General features: G+C 37.3%; 2 protein-coding genes across 5 annotated transcripts in view; one reads left to right on the top strand and one right to left on the bottom strand.

The window, feature by feature from the left end:
* Nucleotides 1-5,551, bottom strand: part of ASB15 (ankyrin repeat and SOCS box containing 15) — a 41,105-nt gene extending 35,554 nt beyond the window's left edge. Inside the window, exon 1 of the mRNA XM_060108433.1 lies at nucleotides 5,518-5,551. The gene's annotated coding sequence lies outside the window, so the exon portion shown is untranslated. The remainder of the gene's footprint in view (nucleotides 1-5,517) is intronic.
* Nucleotides 5,552-5,768: 217 nt separating this feature from the next.
* Nucleotides 5,769-19,363, top strand: NDUFA5 (NADH:ubiquinone oxidoreductase subunit A5). 4 transcript variants are annotated; one of them, XM_060108619.1, is made up of 5 exons: nucleotides 5,769-5,865; nucleotides 6,172-6,216; nucleotides 10,115-10,231; nucleotides 15,166-15,231; nucleotides 18,400-19,363. In XM_060108619.1, the coding sequence occupies exons 1-5, from the start codon at nucleotides 5,845-5,847 to the stop codon at nucleotides 18,499-18,501; spliced, it is 351 nt and encodes a 116-aa protein (XP_059964602.1). In that variant the 5' UTR covers nucleotides 5,769-5,844; the 3' UTR covers nucleotides 18,502-19,363. The 4 variants fall into 4 exon arrangements, with proteins under 4 accessions (XP_059964602.1, XP_059964603.1, XP_059964604.1 ...); XM_060108620.1 differs by lacking the exon at nucleotides 6,172-6,216; XM_060108621.1 differs by lacking the exon at nucleotides 10,115-10,231.
* The last annotated feature ends 3,470 nt before the right edge of the window (nucleotides 19,364-22,833 follow it).

The raw sequence follows: 22,833 nt of genomic DNA, 5'->3' as shown, positions 1-22,833 counted from the left end.
CTTCCCTGCTGCAATCCATTCTCCCAGTATTAATTGGAGTTGTCTTTTAAAAGGGTAAATCAGACAGTAAAATACCATGTTTAAACCATTCCCATTGCACGATCTTTTCAACCTGGTCCTTGCCACTCAACTGTTCACCCTTCTACCCTAGTCACACTCCAGTCATGGCACTCTCCCTCCTCCCGCTTTTGCCCTTACTGCTCCCTCTGCCTGGACACTCTTTAACTCACTTTTTATGACTGGATGCTTCTCTTCCTTCATGCCTCAGAATAAATGTCACCTTCTCAGAAAGGCTTTCTTGCTCTAGGTATCCACGTATCCTAACACAGTTAATTCATTCCCTTTTGAAAATAATCTCATTTGGTAATTTTATTTATTAATTGATTTATGTGTGGTTTTTTTGTTTTGTTTTTTTTGCGGTATGCGGGCCTCTCACTGTTGTGGCCTCTCCCGTTGCGGAGCACAGGCTCCAGATGCGCAGGCTCAGCGGCCATGGCTCACGGGCCCAGCCGCTCCGCGGCATGTGGGATCTTCCCGGACCGGGGCACGAACCCGCGTCCCCTGCATCGGCAGGCGGACTCTCAACCACTGCGTCACCAGGGAAGCCCTGATTTATGTTTTTAGTGTGTGTCCAGCCACTAGAACAAAGCTCCCTGATGACTGAGACCTGTCAGTCTGGTTCACTGACAGAACCCTAGGACCCATTGCAGCTTCTGATACAAAGTAAGGAATCAATATACATTTGTTTAATGAAAGATTATTTAGTTTTTCTGCTGCTTATCCAGTTTTTAAAAATAGTCATATGCTTCCTCTCATATTTCTGAAGTCCCTTCTCTACTTTAGCTGTTGTCTCCCCCTCCTCCCATTTTATCTTGGTTATTTTATTTCACTTAATTTGTCCTTTTACTTTGGAAGAGACTAGTTAAAAATACAATATTGACATTTATTATATCTTTTCACCATTTTCAACTTTTTTCTTATACCTAATTTTATCTTCCTATTTCTAAATTCTGTTAAAATATTTATTTTTAAAATAATTACTGTTTTATTACCATTTTATTAGTATATTCTTATGCTAATATTTATTTTAGTTTCATAAAAATAGTTTTTATTTCCTCAAACAACTTCCTGCCTTTCATCACTTTTTTTCCTTCTTGCTTTTATTAATTAATTTATTCATTTATTTTTGGTTGCATTGGGTCTTCGTTGCTGTGCGCCGGCTTTCTCTAGTTGTGGCGAGCGGGGGCTACTCTTTGCAGTGGCTTCTCTTGTTGTGGAGCACGGGCTTTAGGGACGCGGGCTTCAGTAGTTGTGGTGCTCGGGTCCAGTTGTGGCTCGCAGGCTCTAGAGCGCAGGCTCAGTAATTTTGGCGCACGGGCTTAGTTGCTCCGTGGCATGTGGAATCTTCCCGGATCAGGGCTCGAACCCGTGTCTCCTGCATTGGCAGGAGGCTTCTTAACCACTGCGCCACCAGGGAAGTCTCTCCTTCTTGCTTTTAAATAAGAAGTGGCAGCATTTCATACATAGAAACGGGGCTAGATATGTCCCCACAGACATCTTTATTATTCCATCCTCCCATAGGTTCTCTCTATTTTTCAATAGCCTATGTTTAATCTCAATTGTTAAACTTAATCCAAATCTGGGTGGGAGCGTTGGTTAGCTCCATTTTTACACATTAGACAACTCAAACACCTGGAAGCCAATAGCCACTCAGATAAAACTGGGTAATGGCTTTTATCTGACTTACAGCCCAGTTTAGAATGAAGTTCTAAAAATTACCATATTGGAAACTCCCAGTTATCTGGTATGAACACTTTTTAGAAGTATCCATAGTGTAGATAAAGAAGAGTACAGGAAAAAAACCCAAATTGTTTTGAACACGCCTGATATGAATGGAGGCATAAGAGATGGATAATATCCAAACTATTAGCATTTTAATATGTCAGGTCTGTTCTAAGAACTAACTTCAGAAAAATGAATTTTTTTGGTTACCAAGTTGGGAGAGGAAACAACACTCCCTGAGTCGAGATTATTTTCACTTCTGCCCCCTGACATGCAAACTAAGGGGAAAGTGACCCAGGCAGTACTCATCCCCTCTAGATTTTCAGGAATGAGCTCCTCCTCCCCTGAAAACTGAGATGTTTTCTTCCTTTTCTCATGCCTCTCTCAGGTAAAATCTTCCTGAGAAGATATTCTAGGCAAATACTCTAACTGTTTAACTTTGGGTAAGATCTGGCCCTTCACAAAAGAGTCTGTGTCATTAAGAAGCAGTGGAGGAGGTCCTAACCCTTCCAGTTAATTAATTTTGGAGAAACAAGAACTCCCTTGTTGGGTTAGGCTAGAGGTCCTGCAGAGCAAATTGTGTTGCAGATTTTAACTCTAAGTTACCTGGCCTGCTAACTTTATTTGCAGAAGAACTTTCGAACATCTGTCTCCTTCCTGACGAGGATTCCAACATTTATCCCTCTGGGAACTCTTACTTCAGAATATAGTGCATTTGGTGCCCTTGCTACTCACATTAAGACATTCCCAAATCCCCTTCTGATATCATAGATGCCAAGGTTGATATCCCTTTGTAGCTAATTCTACTCCCACCAACCATAGGACACCACTATCAAGCCCCTGCCATACATAGCCCCGCACCTCTGCAAAGGGATTAGCTCAGAAAACCTACACAATTTCCCGCCACATAGAACTGGTTAGCTATGCAGTGCCTTAGCCTGGATCAGCTAGGTCTGTTTAGCAGATGTCATACGGCAGAAGCCTGAACCCAAAGTTACAACCAATGAAAACACATGCATCTTTTATAATCCCATGATTCTACATTCTAGAACACATCCCACAAGGGCAAAAATTCTAAGAATCTGGAGAGACAGGGAACAAAGACTGTGACCTCATAAACTTCCATTCTTCTAAGTTCCAGTGACCATTTCAGCATTGTCTGGTTTGAAAAAGAGGGGCATTCCTTCCCAGTCCTAATGTGGTTTTCTGAATCTAATCTAGTGTGTCCAAATATATATGTCACCTTTGTAGAAGTAAATGGGTACATCAGATGATTTGTTCCAAATCCATAGTTACTTTCTGTATGCGTTTACATCCATGCACATGTGTATATGTAAAATGCCATTGATACATGCATATTCATTACTATATATTTACTCTGTCCTGAATTGTAATTCTGGATGATTTAAATACTAGAAGTTGGAAATTATGATGGAAGTGATGGTAAAGCCTAATTCTTGGGTAATCTGAACTGGAAAGATTATATCCCCATAGCTCATGTTTCTAGGGGCAGCTATTCTAAGAGAAGAGAGGAGCATATCATCAAGCTAATCTATTACTCAGTGTCAGTTTGTGCCCAAGGGGACAAAATTCAAATTCACCCATGGCTTTCAGTCATAGGTTTTGCACATCTTCAACTAACTACTGTAAAATTATTCCCCAAAGTGCTTATGCCAATTCACTCCCATCAGCAGTGTATGAGTATTCCTGTTGCTTCACATCCTTGCTAACACTTGGTATTGTAAGTCCTTAATTTTTGTCCATAAGATGGCAGTAAAATTATAATTAATTTGCATTTCCTTGTTTAACAGGGAGGTTGAGTCCTTTTCATGTCTGTTGACTTATCCTGTTTCCATTTCTGTCAATTGTCTAGTCATTTTTTTGTTTATTTTTCTACTGTATTCACTAAAAATATACTAGTTGGGTGCCTATTATGTACCAGGTACTATTTCAGGCACATGCGATATGGTAGAAAAAAATTTCCATCCACATATGGCTTATATTCTAGAAAGGATGATACCCAAAAACAATATAAGTAAGATAATTAGATAGCATATTAGAAGTTGATAAGGGCTATGAAGAAAACTGAAGCAGAGAAAAGGGTAAGGAGTGTCTTCGTTGCGATCTGCAATTTTAAATCTCATGGCCAGGGTGGGCCACGCTGGGAAGGTAAAACTGTGCAAAGATTTGAAAGGGGTGAGAGAGTGAGTCATGCACCCATCTGGTGGTGGTGGAAGGGCTTTCCAAAGAAAGGGTTAGAAGAGCAGCTACCTGAGTATAGAGAGGGGGACTAGGAGGTTAGGTCTGAGAGGTGAGGGGCAGAGGGGACAGTCATGTGAGACATTGTAGGCAGATGCAAGAACTGTGGTTTTTACACCTTGAGTGAAAAATCATGGAAGAATTTTGAGCGAAGTATTTTCTAAAAGGATTATTCTAGCTACTGGGTTGAGAATGATAACAGCAAAATAAAAAATAACAAAATCACTTGTGTGGTTCTGTATTCCATGCACTGAGTCAGGCACTTTACATATATTAACTCATTTAATATATTCCAGAGAGGTAGGCAAGAATGGAAGCAGGAAGACCTGTTCTGGTTATTAGTTCTTTTTTTTTTTTTTTTTTTTTTTTTTGCCGTACACGGGCCTCTCACTGTTGTGGCCTCTCCCGTTGCGGAGCACAGGCTCCGGACGCGCAGGCTCAGCGGCCATGGCTCACGGGCCCAGCTGCTCCGCGGCATGTGGGATCTTCCCGGACCGGGGCACGAACCCGTGTCCCCTGCATTGGCAGGCGGACTCTCAAACACTGCGCCACCAGGGAAGCCCTTTTTTTTAAAATTAATTTTTATTGGAGTATAGTTGCTTTACAATGTTGTGCTAGTTTCTGCTGTTCAGCAAAGTGAATCAGTATACATATACATATATCCCCTCTTTTTTAGATTTCCTTCCCATTTAGGTCACCACAGAGCACTGAATGAAGTTCTCTGTGCTATACATTAGGTTCTCATTAGTTATCTATTTTATACGTAGTAGTGTATATATGTCAATCCCAATCTCCCAATTCATAGTTCTTTTCTTACTGACTGATGAGTTCCTTATATGTTCTAGGCACCACTTATCTTTTGGTGATTATATGTGGTTGCAAATATCTTCTCCCATTCTGTGGGTTGTTTTACCATTTAAGTTATATATATTCTCAATTTGTTGTGCTCTTCTCCCATTGACTTTTTAAGCAAATGCCCTTTTTAACTCCAGTCATCCCACAATTTTCAGTTATTTCTTCTTCCCTGCTACCATTGCACTTGGCACAAATCTCTTTTGGAACACTTAACAAATTACTTATTAATGCACGTCCTCGTCATTGTTCTGTAAATCTCGCGATGTGAGATGCTGTTTTACAAACTGTGTCCCAGCAACTAACACATAACGGGTGTTCAATACATGTTTGTAAAGGTAAGTGAAAAAAAGGGGTATGGTCCGGTATCACTTCACCTGGGAAAATGAGAAAATGGATGTTGTACTTCAGTGAGTGAAATGAAAGAGGAAAGGCTTGCGATGGGAAATGTCCTCTGGCTCTGCTTTGCCTCATAAGACTGAGAATACTGAACTAACCTTTGCACCTAAGAGATCACTTAGACGATACCTCCACGACCCCCCTCATTTTACTGCACACTACGCTGTGGAAGAGAGGAATTCACCAAAGGTTAAGACGAATGCAGGTTCCTAGAGCGACTATTACCTCAATCTCCTGGTGTGTTTTTGTAGCTTGGAGGGTTTCCCTCAACCTTTGGGCAGGCAGATAGCGTCAGAGGGACAGGAACTGAGACGTAAGACACCTAACATAATCTTTGCCCCACCCTCCTGGTTTAGAGGCTTTGTGCACTCATTGCGCATGCGTCACTTTTTCTTTTAGGAATGGGCGGTGCAGAGCCTTTGCTCCATTAAAGAGCCTTAGGGGGCGGGGCCAAGCTGTTTCCAAGGTGACGGAATGGCGGCCTCTGTGGTGGATTGAGCGGGTCTGGGCGAGTTCCCAGAGGGCTGCGCGTCCCCGTTGCTCGGCGCTGTCATGGCGGGCTTGCTGAAGAAGGTGAGGCGGTTGGAGGTCACTGACGGAATTTAGACTGTGGGGACGGAGTCAGCCCGCGGGTGGTGGCTGGAACTGTCACGGGCTTGGCGGTGCTTCTGGGGGACTCATTTTGCTCTGCCCTTAGGGGTGACCAGTTTAGCGGCTCCGATCGGAGAAGAGAAGAAAACTCCGAACCAGCGGCTTTGAGAGACCGGTAGCTGGTTTTAGGCCAGTTTTAGCCAGGACAGTAGTGGTTTTGCTTGTCTTAGTGTGGGTATGCGGGGAATTGTAGTAAACAGCATGAATCGTGTTTTGTTTTTTGAACAGACCACTGGCCTTGTGGGATTGGCTGTATGTGAGAGTCCACACGAGGTATGTACCTCTTTTCTTCCTGAATTTCCAAGGAAGCCTAGAACCCTGCGACCTTGTTTCTTCAGTGGTTAACGGGATACGGATATTGCAAGCCCCAAATTACAACTCAGCGTGAGCTCTTGAGTCAACAGCGGTGTTTAGTACTTGGTTTATCTGGTACCACGTTTTTGTTTGGTTGTTTTGCCATGATCTCTTTCTCAAACCATTTGCTTGTTGAGTTTTTCCGTGGCATTCTAGTGGCTCACTTGTACTTTTGCGAGTGTCTTCCCAGATCTGTATCGCCATTTTCCACCTTTTCCCCCCGCCTCACCTTTTCTTAGGTGCCTTAGATTCTGTACAATTTCGATTACCAAAGATAGCGGTCTAGCAGTTGCCGCCTTTTGTCATCAGTTTTCCCTTTTAGTAGGTCTTTCCCGTCAGTATTCAGACATTCTTCCATCAAAAAAAAAAAAAAAAAAAAAAGAAAGAAAGAAAAAAAAGAGACCTCCCTTGATCGTTCTCCTCCCTCCTATAATCACGCCATTTCTCTCCTTCCTTCCCTTTTACAGGTAACTCAAAAGTTATCTGTACTTAACGGTCTCCTGTTTCTCTTATTCCATTTTGAAGGCACTCCAGTCAGGCTTGGCCAGAACTGTTCTTTTCAGGGTCACCATGCTGCTAAATCTGATGGTCAGCTCACGTTTCTCATCTTTATTAACCCAATAGCAGCATTTGACTTGTTTGGCACTGTCCATCAAACACTTTACTGTGCTTCAAGACACCTCAATCTCCTGGTGTGTTTTTTTTCCCTACTTCTTTTGGCCTTTTCCTGTTCTGCTTATCCCTCATATCCCTACTTCTAAATGGTGGAGTTCTAAGACTTTGTTCTTGGGTCTTTTCTCTGTTTGTATTTGCTCTCTGTTGGTGTCTGGACCCATTCCGATGGTTTTAAATACCACCTACACACTGATAACTCTCGGGTTCCCATGGCAAGCACACTGACCTCTCCCTTTATGGAAGTCTTGTATATTTCATTCCTTAGTGGACATCTCCACTTGGATGTCAGGCAGGCAACCTAAACTTAACATGCCCCAAATTGGATTCCTGACCTTCTCCCTAAAACCTGCTCTTCTCTCAGGTTTGCTCATCTCAGTGAACAGCAGTTCCATTTTTCTATTCACTCAGTCAAAAGGCTTGAAATCATCTTTCATTCTTTCTCTCACACCCCACATTGGGTACTTCAGTAAATCCTCTGGGTTCTACCTTCAAATTATATCCAAATTTTGATTACTTCTCACCACCTCCTCTACTACCCTGTTCTCAGCCGCCATCATCATGGCTGTGGATAATTGCATTTGCTTCCTAACTGCCTCTCCCTGCTTTTCACTGCCTCAGTTTGATCTTTTTTCAACAGAAGTCAGCCTGCTAAAATGTGAGTCGAGTCATGTGACTCCTTTCCTCAGAATTCGCCAGTGCTTTTCCATTTCACTGTAATTACCAAAGTGCTTACAGTGGTTCTCCAGATCACTCTTCAACGGACTGTATTCTACTGATTTATCTTGTATGTTGTCTCTCTCTACTGGACTGTACGTTTTCATCAAGACAGGGATTTTTTAATTCTTTTGTTCACTGCTAGAACTATGCTAGCACATGGTATGTGCTCAGTAACTAATGTTTGTTGAGTTAATGTCTTGTACTCATTATGAGTTCATAATGCCTTTAGACTCATTGTCTAAAACTGAACTCATGGTTTTCCCTTTCTAAATCTGTTTCTTCCACTGTGGAGTATTTTTCTTGATGGTATCAAAGTCTTTCTACTCTGCAGGCTGGGAATTGGACATCATAGTTGATACTTCTCTTACACTCTTTTATCTTCATGTTCACTCCAGCGATGAATTTTGTTGATCCTTTTCTATAACACCTCTCCATTATGACCTCTCTTTTTTGTCCTACTATTATTACCACAGTTTAGTCCCTTGTTCTTGTGTAGAGAATTGCAACAACCTTGTTACTGGCCTTCTTCTCTGTTGCTCCTTCATCCTATTCTTTTAACTCACTACTGCCAGATTAATTTTTCTGAAGCACACATCTAATCACAATTTCCCTAAATCTTTTAATTGCCCACATAATAAAGCCCAAATGCTTTAACTTGCCGTGCAGAACCACATACAGTCTGATTTGCTTTTTCTCCAACCTTATCTCCAAAGCATTTTCTCTGTGTCCTATATTCTAGCCATGGGCTGTCCAATAAAAATATAATGCAAGTCATAAATATAAACCATGCTTGTAGTACAAAATTTTCTAGGAGTCACTTTCTTTTAATAAGGAAGAAGTTAATATATTTTATTTTACCTAACATATCCAAAATATTACCATTTCAATATATAATCAATATAAAAAATTAATGATATTTTATAGTCTTTTTTTCATACTAAATGTTCAAAATCCAATGTGTAGTTACACTTAACAGCACATCTTAGTTCAGATTTGGCACATTTCAAGTGCTCAATGGCCAAATTTGGTTAGTGGCTACTATGTTAGACAACACAGTTCAAGGGAAATAGAACTATATAATAATTACTTTACATTACCTGTATTTTCTGCCATTCAGTCCTCTGTATGTATTCTATGTGTAAGATTGCCTTTACTAACATCTTCAAATGTCTAAGTCCTACCATCCCTCCAGGTCTCTCTCAGATGCTGCCTTTTCTATGAAACCTTCTCTGACATCTGCTGATGTGACTCTTCTTTCCCCAATAGAATAATAATGCTAGCACTTATTGAAACTTAATGTGTGCCAGGTACTGTTCTAAGTTATACAAAATCCTATGAAGCTGATATTATTAACATCCCCATTTTAGAATCCATGTCTCTTACCAGGCCTTTCTATTGTCATGCCCTTTGCTAAAATTGAGAAGAAATGAGGCTAAACCACCCCCACACACACACACACAAAATTTAGATGATATGTTATCTAACAAGCTCTACATTAGTATAGTAAAATACCTTCTATTACGGAACATCATATTCAAATATAGAAGTAATGTCTAAATATGCAGAGTACTTTTTAAGAAAAATGATTCTTAGAGGCCCTTAAGGTTGGTTTTGTTTATTCATATATATGGTGAATATATATGAATGAAATTAGGTATTAGCATCTACGGTTTCATACAATTAAACTAAAACAAATTTCAAAGAAATAATGAAAAATCCTCATCACATATGTATATTTATGATTATACTTAATATTTATGAACTGTGAATTAGGGTCTACTATAACAACTTTTTATCATATGACTTTATTGCTGGCTGCTGTATTGAACTTTAAGTTCAGTGTGCTTTAATATGTGCTGCTTTAATATGTGCAGTGACTCCGTTTTCTTGCTTCTTTTTTCTGTTGAGCCTGTGGTGAAATCTTCTCATGGTACCAACTTGATCATAGTCACTAAGCATAAGCACTGAAGTATCATCACTACATTCCGTTAAATTTGATCATACTGATAATATACTGCTTATATATTTTTCTATTTCTATAGAAATCCAAATAAAATACTTTTTAAAGATCAGAATTTGCAGTGCTTAGTACCTCAATTTGAGACATACTGATTTAGTAAGTGATTTAATTTACCAAAAAGATTGTTAGCAATAAGTTAGAATGCAGTTTTATTTTTGTTATCATACCTTTAACTTCTGTACAACTTTTGTCATACATACAAATATGAAAAGTTTCCATCTTTATATTCACATTTTTCCTAAGCTGTAAAGGGATCGATAGGCATAGACATGAAGAAGTTGCAGCAAGGAAAAGTTAAATGCTTTTTTAAAAAATAGTTGTGAATTTTTTTTTTAATAATTGGTGAGACTTTTAAAATCTTTGGTGACATTTTAAACTGGAAATTTGTATTTTTTGTCTTTTCAGAGGCTAAAAATATTGTATACAAAGATTCTTGATGTTCTTGGACAAATCCCTAAAAATGCAGCATATAGAAAGTATACAGAACAGATTACAAATGAGAAGCTGAGTATGGTTAAAGCGGTAAGTAGCTAATGTGATTTTGTTTTCTTGGATGTATGGTATCCAAAGCAACATTTAACAAAAAAAATAAAAAATTCAGTTGATTACTTTTTGCATATTCTGCGCACTCTCCTTTCTATTCTCCTTCCTTCCGTGTGTTTCTTCCATCCTTTCTCCCTTTCATTCATCAAACTCCTGTTTATTGAGTACTTTTTATATGACAGGCACTATAAATACAGGAGTGAAAGAATAAAATCAAGTCCCATCCTTAAGTTAACATTATAGCTTTCACTTATCTCTCTTACCTGTCTAGTCCTTTATTGATCTTTTACTTCTCATCTATAGATATATCAATCTTTATTTCATTTTTCTAGTTTTAGAGTAGAGAAGAATGAAAACAAAACCGAAAAAAAATATGTATATTATGTTTAACAACTGTCAGGAATAACTGTTTTAAAAAGTGCTTTGTTATGAAAAGAAGAGGACCAAATTAGTCTCTTAACTACCAAAATATATTGAACCTTGTTATGGACAGAATGTTTGTGTCCTCCCAAATTCATATGTTGAAGCCCTAACCCCGCAGTGTGGAGTAATTAAGGTTAATGAGATCATAAGAGTGGTACACCGATCCAGTAGGATAAGTATCCTTCTAAGAAGAGATACTGGAGAGTTCGCGTTCTCTGCCACGTAAGGACACAGCAAGAAGGTCGCTGTCTGCAAACCAGGAAGACAACTCCCACCAGAAATGGACTCTGTCATACCTTGATCTTGGACTTCCAGTATCCAGAATTGTGAGAAAATAAATTTTTCTTGTTTGAGCCATCCAGTCTATGTATGGTATTTTGTTATGGCAGCCCAGGCAGACTAATACAAGCATTTTACAGCTTCTGAATCAAAGGCCCTAGACAGGCACACAATAGACTGCTGCTACTTCTTTTATACCAAACTATATTGCACTGTTGTTAAATTTCCACACTAGCAGTTATTTCGTGGACTTTTGTAATTATCCAAAATAGTGTTCAGAAACTCCAAAAGTTTAGGACCACTTATACATGTAATAAGTGGCCCTAATATAGTTTTCTTATTATTAGATCACCAAACTCTGTAGTCCAGAGAGAATTCTTACATTTTCTGCAGGTATATGGCAAAACAGTGCAATTTGATTTGGAACTTTTATTCTTATCTTGGCAGTTCTGGAAGTAATTCACAGATTACAAGTCTCTAAAGGGGAAATTAACATTTCTTTTGAATTCATCTTTCTTTAAGGAAAATGGGCTTGTGCATTTTTTCCCATCTCATAGTAAGAAATTTCTTTTTCTTTTCATGAGGTCAGTCTCTTCAACTGTCTTTTATTCTCTGCTTTCCTTCTCCATAACCGTGTTCCCCTTTAATCATTTCTTCTCTGTTTCTCTTTTAGCCTTCCATTTTATTATCATCTTTCAGTTAGCCTCAAAATATATTTAGCTTTTTCTTACCTTAAAAGAAAAAGAAAACTTATATTTTCCTTTACTTTTGCCAATGTCACCCAAAGAAGAGTTCATTGTCATTGCTTTCACTTAATAATTCTAAAATTCTTTTCTCTAACCTAGGCTGTTTCAGTTGCCTTATAACTAAATTGGTCTGTATTTAGTTCTATCATATTTCATTATATGCCCCACACTGCCAATAGAGTTTTTTTTTCAATATGTAGATCTGATCATGAGATCTTCCTGCTTAAAACCTTACTATGGTTTCCTGTTCAGTGTTTCTCAAAGGCTGAGTTTAAGGATTTATGCTGGGCTGGTTGTGTGAAACTCATCTAGCTACCTTTATCTGCATGATTTTGACGTATAGCCAGGTTTGGGAGCCACTGGCTTATAGGATGAAGTCTTTAGCATGGTATGGAAGCCCCCCCCCAAGATCTGGCTCTAAGTTATCTTCTCAATCTTATCTTGTCTTTTCCTGTTTTGTGCACTATACTTTAGTAATACCAGACTGCTGACAGTTATGTGAGTTCCATGCAATTTTATTTTTGGTTTCTTTGTATTTTCTCTTCCCTCTTCCTGAAATACCCTTACCTTGTCTGCCAGGCAGTTCTTACTCAGTCCTCAAGATCTATCACTTCCTCTGTGAAGCCTTTTATGTCTTCTGTACTAGTCCATAAGCTACTTGTGAATTGCATTCATCTTTTTATCCCAAGAATCTAGCTTAGTGCCTGACACTTAATAAGGTCCTTAGAAATATTTGTTTATCCAAAAGGCTGTATACAAATAATTTTTAAAACACCAAGCACTATGTAATAGCTGTATTACTGAATCCTGTTTGATAAAATTAACACAGATTTTTAACCCCACCTATAGAGCCATGGAATCTTCAGAGAATATTGTAATGATTATAAAGTGTCTAAGCCTAAAATGGAAATAAAAGTAAATATTTTTTTCAGATTATACTATGGAGATAGTAATAGCATAGTGGTGAAAAGCATTGGTTTGTGGTCTTTCCAAAATTTTCATCTCAGCTCTAATACTTATTTGGTGAGTTGGCATATTGCCCATTTTCTCTGTCTCAATTCCCTCATCCGTAACTTGGATATAATAATACCTGCCTTGAACACTTGTTGTTAGGACTGAATGGGTAATATATGTATAGTGCTTAACACAGTTGCAAGCATATAGTGAGCATTCAGTACATGGTACCTTATCAAGCTTGGTGGCATTATGCCATTAGTAAATAAAACTCACATTACTGACCCAGCTTAAGTAAGACAAATTTTGAATTGTTTTCCTAACACAGGCTTTTCCTGAGTTGAAAATAATGTTGAATATTCCTTGCCTTCTCTTCATTCTCCCTCCTGGGTATCATGACAGTGACCAGCTTCCCTGTTTTGTTATTAATTTTTGGCTTCATAGCTCAGTCATTTTGAGTTAAACAGTCTTTCTCAAACATGTTCATCTGCTTTGTTTCCCTCTCTTTTCTAACTACTTTGTATTTATTCAAGAAACACTTAATGCATGTCTGTCATATGCTACGTATGGTTCTGGGCATGGAAGCTAGTGCCTACATGGCAATGAACAAAACATAAAAATCCCTGCCTTGGAGATTATACATTAATGATGGGAGGCAAAGAAATAAATAAGAAAAATAAGTGAATAAAGAAGTACATTCCATAGTGTGTTAGAACATAGTAAGTGCAGTGAAGGAAATTAAAGAAGGAAGAATGGTGTGTATGAGGGTGATGAGAGGTGTTACAATATGTATTAGTTTTCTATGATTGCTGTAACAAATTATAACAACCTTGGTGAGTTAAAATAATAGAAATTTATTGTCTTATATTTCTGGAAGCTAAAATTAGTATCGGACCAAAATCAAGGTGTCGGCAGGTCTGCACTCCCTTTGGAGGCTTTAGGATAGAATTCATTCCTTGCCTTTTCCAGCTGTGATGGCTTTTGTTATTCCTTGGCTTGTGGCTGAGTCACTCCAGTCTTTACTTTTTCTTTTTCCATGTGTAATTTCCCTCTGCCTCTCTCTTATAAGGACACCTATAATTGTATTTAGGGCTCACTCAGATAATCTAGGATAACCTTCCCATTCCAAGGTCCTTAATCACATCTGCGAAATATTTGCCATATAAAGTAACATTCATAGATTCCAGGGATTAGTTCATGTACAGTTTGTGAGGCATTATTCCAGCCTACCACAGTAAAAATTATCAGAGTGGTTCTCACTAAGAAGAAGATGTATGAGCAAAGACCTTGATGGAAGTGGAGGAACAAGCCATACAGATGTATTGGGTCAGCCAGCAGATACCCTGAGACAGATGCCAATTCCTGTAGAAAATAACTTTTTTTTTCCCTCTTTTCACTCCATTTATAGGCCAAGAAGCTACCCTATTTACACCTTATTTACATATGCATGTGTATATATAGATCATGATTTCTGGCTCTCAAAAAGCTTGGTCTACTAGAAAATAAATACATGTCATTGAATGTTCTAGTTACTATATTAACTTTTTTTTTTTTGGAGTCAAAGTGGGGAAGCACAGTGGCTATTTTATTTTTAATTATTTTTTTAACTTCTTATATTATATAGGAGTATAACCGATTAACCGTGTGATAGTTTCAGGTAACCTTTTATTGAAGAATAATGTACATAAAGAAATGTGCAGACATTATAAGCATAGAACCTGATGTATTTTCACAAAGTAATCACACATGTCAACACTAAATCAAAAAAGAGGACATTTCCAGAATGCCAAAACCCTTTCTTGTTCTTCTCAAGGTTACTACCCTCCTGAAGATAACTACTCTTCTGACCTCTAACACCACAGATTCATTTTGCCTGGTTTTGAACTTTTTATAAGTGGAATCATCAATATGTATTTGTCTGGTTTCTTTTGCTTAATAATATGTTCGAGAGAATCATCTATGTTGTTGCATATAGTTGTAATTGGTTCATTCTCATTGCTGTATAATATTCTATTATATTCAAATACTACAGTTTATTCATTTATTCTATTATATATGGTCATTTGGATTGTTTCTGGTTTGGGGATGTAATTTATGCTGCTGTGAACATTCTTGAACATGTCATTTGGTTAATGTATTATGCATTTCTGTTTGGCATATACCTAGGAGTAGAGTTCTGGGTCATAGGGTAGCATTTATTTTTAATGCTAATGCTTAAGAGGAAATATAGGAAGTACTAAGAAAATAAAGTATTATTTTAAAATCTGTATTTTAGAAAAACTGAATTAAACATCATATTCTTACCCTTGATAAGCACATCAATAAACGTTTAACACTTTTAATATTAAGACAGAAAAGCAATAAAATAGTAGAGAGATGAAATGGCTCTTAACCAGATATTTGGTAAAAATAAGCAAGGGTACAATGAAAGAAAAATTAATTACATTTGTCATATTAAGTGCTCTTTGTGCTTCTTTAAATATTTTTTTCTTTTTTTCCCTTAAATTATAGGAACCAAATGTTAAAAAATTAGAAGAGCAACTTCAGGGAGGCCAAATAGAAGAGGTGATTCTTCAGGTAAAGAAAAGTTGAATATTCAGATGTTTAGCTTCAAATGTTCAAAGGCACAATGTTATAGAGGTACAAAATGACATTCCAGAAAGAAAGGAAAGCTAAACTTTTTAATTTATATCAAGTCATCCAATAGAAGACTAACCACATAAGAAAATGCATACTCTGACATGTGTATGTCAGCTAAATATTTATCATTGATTATAATTTGAATTTATGAGGCTTTTGTTGGAAGTTTAGAATTTAATTAGCATGTTCTTGTTAGCCTTTCCTTAGTTCAGATTAGTAACAGTATTATTGCTGTTTGAATAATTTATCTTTTTAGATACATATACTTTTACATTTTAAAGGGTTACTATATTTTTAATATGGAAAAATACAGGTCTTTTGAGTCATAAAATTAAAATGTAGTTTCATTTTTATTTTTGACTCTTGAAGGTTAAATTCTTAAAATATGTTTTTGTATTTCATGTTTTGTAATTTATATTGTTAAAGTTTTTACTCTGTCATTTGTTTTTAGTGTTTTTCTTATATATTTCTTTGAGGTTTTTTTCAAATAAAAGATATTAACCTTAAATTTTTGCTATATATGTATATATATATATATATATATATACACATATATATATATATATATTTAGTCTGTTCTTTGCCTTCTGACTTTAGTTATTTTCTCCCATATGTAGAGGTTTTTAAATTTTTTACTTGGTCAAATCACTCTCCCTCTGCCCACTCCCCTTTTAATCTCCCCTCCTTCCCAATATTATATATAGGTTTAGAATGTCTTCCCCTTATAAGGGTCTGATAAATGTTTAATTCTGTTTCATGTAATTTTTACATTTTTCATATTTTTTAAAAATGTAAACATTTTTTTCTTACTTTTTCTTGCCTTTTATCAAAATCTCTTACCAATAGACATAATATACAAATTTGAAAGAATTGTTAGATGGCTCTGTTAAAAGAGGAATGGAGTATTCAGACAGCTTTCTATAAATGTAGACTGTTTCAGTCATTCAGGGGCCTATTTTCTTGGCCTTCCTATTCATTTGCCAGGTTGAATATGGTACTAGATAAAGTGTTCTGGGAATTTAATGTAAACTTATTATTATTGTCTTCCTTCTGTTCCTCTTTCTTTTCTACCTGATTTCACTTTGATCATAACTTTAGTTTAGCTGGTACATTAATTTATCATGCAGTTATAGTCGTAGGGTACATTAAGTATTTTTACGTTATCTATGCAGTTCTCAAATTTTCATGGGCTATGCTAAGGTTAAATTTTAATAATGCTTTATTTAACCCAGTAGATCTAAAATAATATCATTGAAACATATCATCCATGTAAAAAATTAAGACATTTTACATTTTTTTTATACTAAGTCTTTAAAATCTGGTGTGTATTTTATACTCTCAGCACATCTGAATTTGAACTAGCTACATGTTAAGTGCTCACTCAGTAGTCACAGGTAGGTAGTGGCTACCGTACTGGACAGCCCATTTCAAGAGGGACATATGAGAGGAATGAGGAAAGGGGTAGTGTGTCGGAAGCCAGAGAAGAGGGAGGGAGTAGATACAGGTACCACATGCCAGCTGAGTCCAGCTCCCTGAAGTAGGGCTGACTTAAGTGGTGTTCAGGGGTAGGAATCCTCCTCAGCATGCAGTGACTTTTTGGGGGCATAGAGAAGGCATGAATGTTCAAGAGACAAAAGTCAAAGGGCATTCAGAGAGAGAGTCATCCTTAGGGATAGTTTTAATCAGTATTTTCTCATTTCAGCATTAGGAAATACCTCTACCCCCAGATTACTGTTTATCTACTCTTTTTAACTCATTGTTTATATACATTTTAGACTGTTGCTGCTAAACATAGATTGGCTGTTTCGCACCACTGGCATAAATGAGGCATTGCCTTTTTTTTTTTTCCTTAGTCGTGGCTCGCGGGCTCCTTAGTTGTGGCTTGCCGGCTCTTTAGTTGTGGCATGCGAACTCTTAGTTGCAGCATGCATGTGGGATCTAGTTCCGGGACCAGGGATCGAACCCGGGCCCCCTGCATTAGCAGCTCAGAGTCTTAACCACTGCACCACCAGGGAAGTCCCGAGGCATTGCCTTTTAACTGGAGAATTATAGCCTCTGATAGAAACTAAGCATTTATTCTGTGTTTGAATTCTTTCTCTGATGTCCTGACAAGTGTTCAACAGTGTTCTTCTTCTAAGTTGGCCAGAGTTGTCATAGGTCTTTTTGCTGTGGAAAACATGTGAAATAAGAAGATAGCTAAACAGGGAGATCAGCTCAGTGCTTTGTGTCCACCTAGAGGGGTGGGATAGGGAGGGTGGAAGGGAGACGCAAGAGGGAGGAGATATGGAGATGTATGTATATGTATAGCTGATTCACTTTGTTATACAGCAGAAACTAACACACCATTGTAAAGCCATTATACTCCAATAAAGATGTTTAAAAAAAAAAGATAGCTAAAATATATTTGTTAAATATGTTGTAAATTGTGTTTGAGAGGAAAAATTAAATGTAACATAATCTGACTAAGGAAACTGATTTGATTGATCAATAAAAATACAACTATTGTATTCTCTTACACTTCACAGATCACAATTTTACAGATTGTGTGTCTAAAGGATTATGGATCATGAAATCAGTTTAGGTGGATTGTGACTAGTATTTTTTTTTTTTTACATTCAATAGAAAATAGAGTGTATGACAGCTAGTAAAGGTGATGATATTTTTAGTTTTGTTTTAGTTGTATGTGCATCTTGTGGATCCCTTAGTTAAAAAAAATATGTTTTTAAACGGTGGGCCATGGTAAAATAAAGTTTGAAAGCCATTAACATAGATTAAGAGACATACTTCTTCAGAGAATTTGTAGTCTAAATGGTGAAACAGTCAATTAAGATAAAAAACTCACCAACTAAACTTTTGAACACTCTAAAAGCAAATTTTAATCGAATAGAAGAAATCAAAAGCCATCCTTTCTTACTCATGATGATTGTGTAGCTGTGAGAATTAAGGTAATTTAATTAATGATGTTCAACATGTGATGGTGGAACAGCTTATTATGTATTAATATGAAAGAAGTAGCTCTACTAGGTTATATTTCAGTTATTAGCTGTGATAAATATCTGTTACACAATATAATCAAACTATCTTTTAAAAATTTCTTATTAACAGGCTGAAAATGAACTAAGTTTGGCAAGAAAAATGGTGCAATGGAAACCATGGGAGCCTTTAGTGGAAGAGCCTCTTGCCAACCAATGGAAGTGGCCAATATAAACATCATTAAATGACTTGTGTGTTTATGGGAAACTGATGTAATTAAATATTCTGTTGTATTAAAAATATTTCCATATTATTGACATCTTATAATCAAGAAAACTGATACAGAACATATGTAGGAGACTTGATAAAATCGTTGATTATGTAATAGGGACTTGTGAATCGGTTTTTGATTTGTAGAGCATTCATTCAAATTATTTCAAAAATATTTTTTAAAACAAATGTTGTGGGAAGATTTGAAAGTTAATTGGAAAAATTCCTATAGATCTCCAATGCAGGGGCCATATTCAAAAGTTGAAGTATTTTTAGTAGTATCTTCAACACATCATTTAATTTTTTTTATTCTGAAAAAACATAAAAGGTACTTAATTATTATTATTGTTTAAACAAATTTGTAGGTCACTGTTTGAAATGAAGTAGTAAGAAAAAACCTATCAAATTAGAATTCATTGTACACTTGAGAAAATTGATTTGGTATTTGAAAGAAAAATTTTTATTTATAGTGGTAGTTGGAAAAACTTTTCTTTTGTCTCATTTTTAAGGAAGTTAGCTTTCTGGCCCTTTGCCTTTAGTTTTCTTGATCAACTGAAGTACAGTAGGATAGAGATAGAATTTCTGTAAAAGAAGAGACACTAAGAGTTCTTAAAGTTTATCTGACTTACAGATAGGCTTATATTCAAAACATCTTAGTTGTATGGTTATAACTTCAAAGTGGAATCATTAAATAGTTTCCACTAATTTCCAATTGAGTGCAGCTGGGTATCAAACAAGATAAATGCTGTTCAAAGAAAGAAGCAGTTTGGTAAGTTTAAGGTTAAACAAAAATAAAATTACTTTTCGTATGTCCTCACCTTTTCTACCTAGCCTCCTATCATTTCTAAGTATTTAAATTTGGTAGTTCTTACCTTCAAAGATAAAACAAAGTTCTTTTGTTTTTTGTGTGCGTATGTGTGCATGTACATATGTGTTTTGCTATCTCTTGTGGCCAAACAGAACATTTCAGAATTTTTGGAATGAGGGAAAAAATGTATTTTTCTTTTTTTCCAATATTTCTCCCCTTATATAGATGTAAATTGAATGCTAAAGGAATATTTAAAGTGGATTGAGTTAATTTTTAGCAGTCAGACTGCAAGCGGACGCTTCTGTGTGGGAAGTGGGAAAAGCATTTGGGGGCGAGTCCAGGGGCTCTCATTCCCAGGCTCTAGCACTACCGTGAAATCAGTGACTAAGTTGAGACACATGGTCAGTTTCTCAAAAGAACCTATTTATTTCCTTCTCTGTAAAAGAAGTAGAATTTATGATTTATATCTTCCTTTTCAGTTCCAACCATTTGCTTTAATATATAATTTTACTGAGGTCAAAATATATGATCTTAAAGCATGTTTGCATAGGTGCTTTCAAGCTATTTTTCTGGCCAACAATTTTTTCAGGTCCTTTGGGTACATGAAAGCAGAAAGATGACTTGATACATACTTCCAGCTCCATTTCTCCCATGATCCTTGGCATCTTATATATTTCACCAGCAGAGCTCCTGTGGCTGTTAATAAAAGGGGACCTTATATGATGTTTACATTAGAAATTAGAATGCTAGTTGTAGAATAGCAGTAGTAGTCATAATAATACTGACTAATGTTTGTTAATGTTTGCCAGGCAATTTTCTAAGTATTTGACTAATATTACTCATTAAATCTGCATTACAACTCTTAAGAGTGAGATCCTGCAAATTTTTCCAGATAAAGAAACCAGAATTCAGTTGCAAGTAGTGCTCCCCTGCAATTAGGCAACATGGGGACCCTGGAGAAACTGAGGCAAAGAGACAGTGTAATAACATACCCAAGGTTACATAGTAAGATGTGGAGCTAACTTTTGAACCTAGACAGTCTTGCTCCAGAACTCATGCTCCTAAACATCATATTTTTTTAATGAATATGCTTGGGATGCTGTCCCTCCTGCCTGTACTGTTTGGACTGCACCAAAAGAATGTAGATCTAAAAAAAAAAGAATGTAGGTCTGCTTTCTTAACTTTTTCTGTTAAAGTACCTATAAAAAACTAAAGTAATAAACTGGATTTCATTTTGTACAGAAATCTTCACATGGATCATAGGCAGATAATGTTAATGGGGTAGGTATTTTAAAGACATCACTGTGTGGTCCACCCTTACACTTCCTAGCTGCCATTCCAACTGCCCCTATAATCTTACACCTGATTGTTTTTATGTCTGCAGATGTTTTCCAGGTGCTTTTTATAAACTTCCAGATTAACCTTTCCTGATCTTTTGCAGCTGATTCTTCTATTTAAAGATCTTCAGTTGTTGCTGAGTGGCTTCTAGACTAATTTGAGTAGTTTTCCGAGTGGCCCATTTCCGTCTCCCTGGGCTCCTCATAGGTCTCATTCAAGTAAGTCACCATAATCCAGGCACCTCAAGAAAAAGAAGCTAATCCGTTTGAGCTTTGCAGACAAAGAAGAAAGTAGCAGCAAAGTGATGCCCCCTTTTTCCCGTCTGTGAAGTGAGTGCAGAATATTCAAATTTCTGGCATTCTTTCCTTTGGGATGAAAATGGCTTATATCTAGGATAAGCATATAATTTTTCATTCATTGTGTACTGATTGTGAGAGTGAAAGGAAGTGTGATAAGAATAATAGGCATAAGCCATGGCTATCCTGGGCACACAGGATACGGCTCAGCCTTGAGGGTTGCCATCCTTTCTGATCAGGAGAAGCTGGGAAGTTGTCTGCCTTTCTGAATAGAAAGGATATGGTGCCAGCAGTGGTAGCCATCGTGTGCTGCCAGACCTCAGGTGTCATTTTGCCTCTTCCCCATTATTCCATTCCCTGACTCCTTTCCCTCAGACTTGGGGGTGGAGGTAAGGAAGCTTATCTCTGTTTTAATTTCCTTTTCTAATCCTAAAGTATAGTTAGAGAAGTGAAGCTAATTGAGCTTTTTGGTGGTTACAAGGCAAAGCAGATTTATTTCTGAGCACAGCAGTGAAGATTAGGATACTAGATAAAAAGGAAAGCAATCTTCTGTCAAATCTATCAAATGGAGAAGATCAGGATTCTTTTTTTTTCACTGTAAAAAGGCAGCTTACATTATTCTTGTGATGCTGGTGGGTGCAGGGGTGAGCAACCTGTCGGCCTCCATTTCTGAGCTGGAGGGGCCCCAGAGGCCCTGAGGCCAGCTCTCTAAGTGCAAGGGTCCCTGAGGGCTGCCTCGTCCACATTTGCAAAATGGAGGGCAGGGCAACTTCTCCCCGGGTCAACCCAGCTGGTCAACCCATCCATTTGCCTGCCCCTCACTTGGCTCCAGGTGGGAGCTTCCTCAAATTCACATGACTCTTGTTACCAGATTCTTAAGTAGCTGAATTTAGGACCTACTACGATGGGAAGACTTGCTATGTTGCCTTCAGAAGTTAAGTCTCTTTACCTGATGCTTCATCAGGCTTTTCAAATGGGCCTTCCCACTGGGCCAGCTCTCCTAATTCCTTCTAACAGCCGAGACAGTATTCCAGAGTCTGTGTTCTTCTGTTTACCCAGGAACTCTCCCATGAAATTGAAGATCACTTTCATTTTTCTCAAAAAGCCAAGATCTTCAGGTCGTGCAGGACCTTGCCTACTGTGTTCTCCAGCTGAAGAGAGGACTGTAGAGCTTGAACCCTTGCCACGTCCCCAGTTATCTATATCAGGCTTCTTAATCACTGGAAGGCAGTTTGCTACCCTCACATTTTTTCTTCAAAGGGAGAAAATCAACAGTGCTCCATCGAAGAAAATTCCCACATATAGGTTAATATCAGCCTTTTCTTTTTCCTCCCACTCTCAAGGGCTATATAGACAAATGGAAGTTAAAGAAACTGCCTATGCAAGTGTGTTCTGGGGTCTAGGGTAAAGCAACGAATCACCGAACATACCATGAGTAGTAGTTTGCATCTTAGGTCAGAATTTCCTTTGAAACTCAGTACTTCGTGGGATGGCAGTCTATACTACAATTACAATGGAGAAGAAAGTAAATGAGAAGATAGGAGTTTGGTTTAGAGGAGAATGAAGGGGTTTATTTTCAATAAAATTCAGAAGAAATTGTAGGGGAGCAAAACTTGCCACCCCAATGTGTCTGTGGCATGCAGATTATTTTGAGCTGAAAACAATCAAGGCCTAAAAGACTCAGGAAGAAGTTTTGAAGGAAGCTATCACAATACATAACTATAGTATGAGCTAGGTGTATAGACGGGGAGGAACCTAGCAAAGTCTGTTAAAACTTCCGTGTCCCATTGTCTCTGCGTGGCCCAGCAAACATTTATTTACCAAACATTCGCTCTTCTATATCCTTGTGAAATG

Source organism: Mesoplodon densirostris, chromosome 9, assembly GCF_025265405.1.
Source record: "Mesoplodon densirostris isolate mMesDen1 chromosome 9, mMesDen1 primary haplotype, whole genome shotgun sequence".
Taxonomy (NCBI): domain Eukaryota; kingdom Metazoa; phylum Chordata; class Mammalia; order Artiodactyla; family Ziphiidae; genus Mesoplodon; species Mesoplodon densirostris.
Note: the sequence above shows the minus strand (reverse complement) of the source record. Positions and strands in the feature narration are given on the sequence as shown.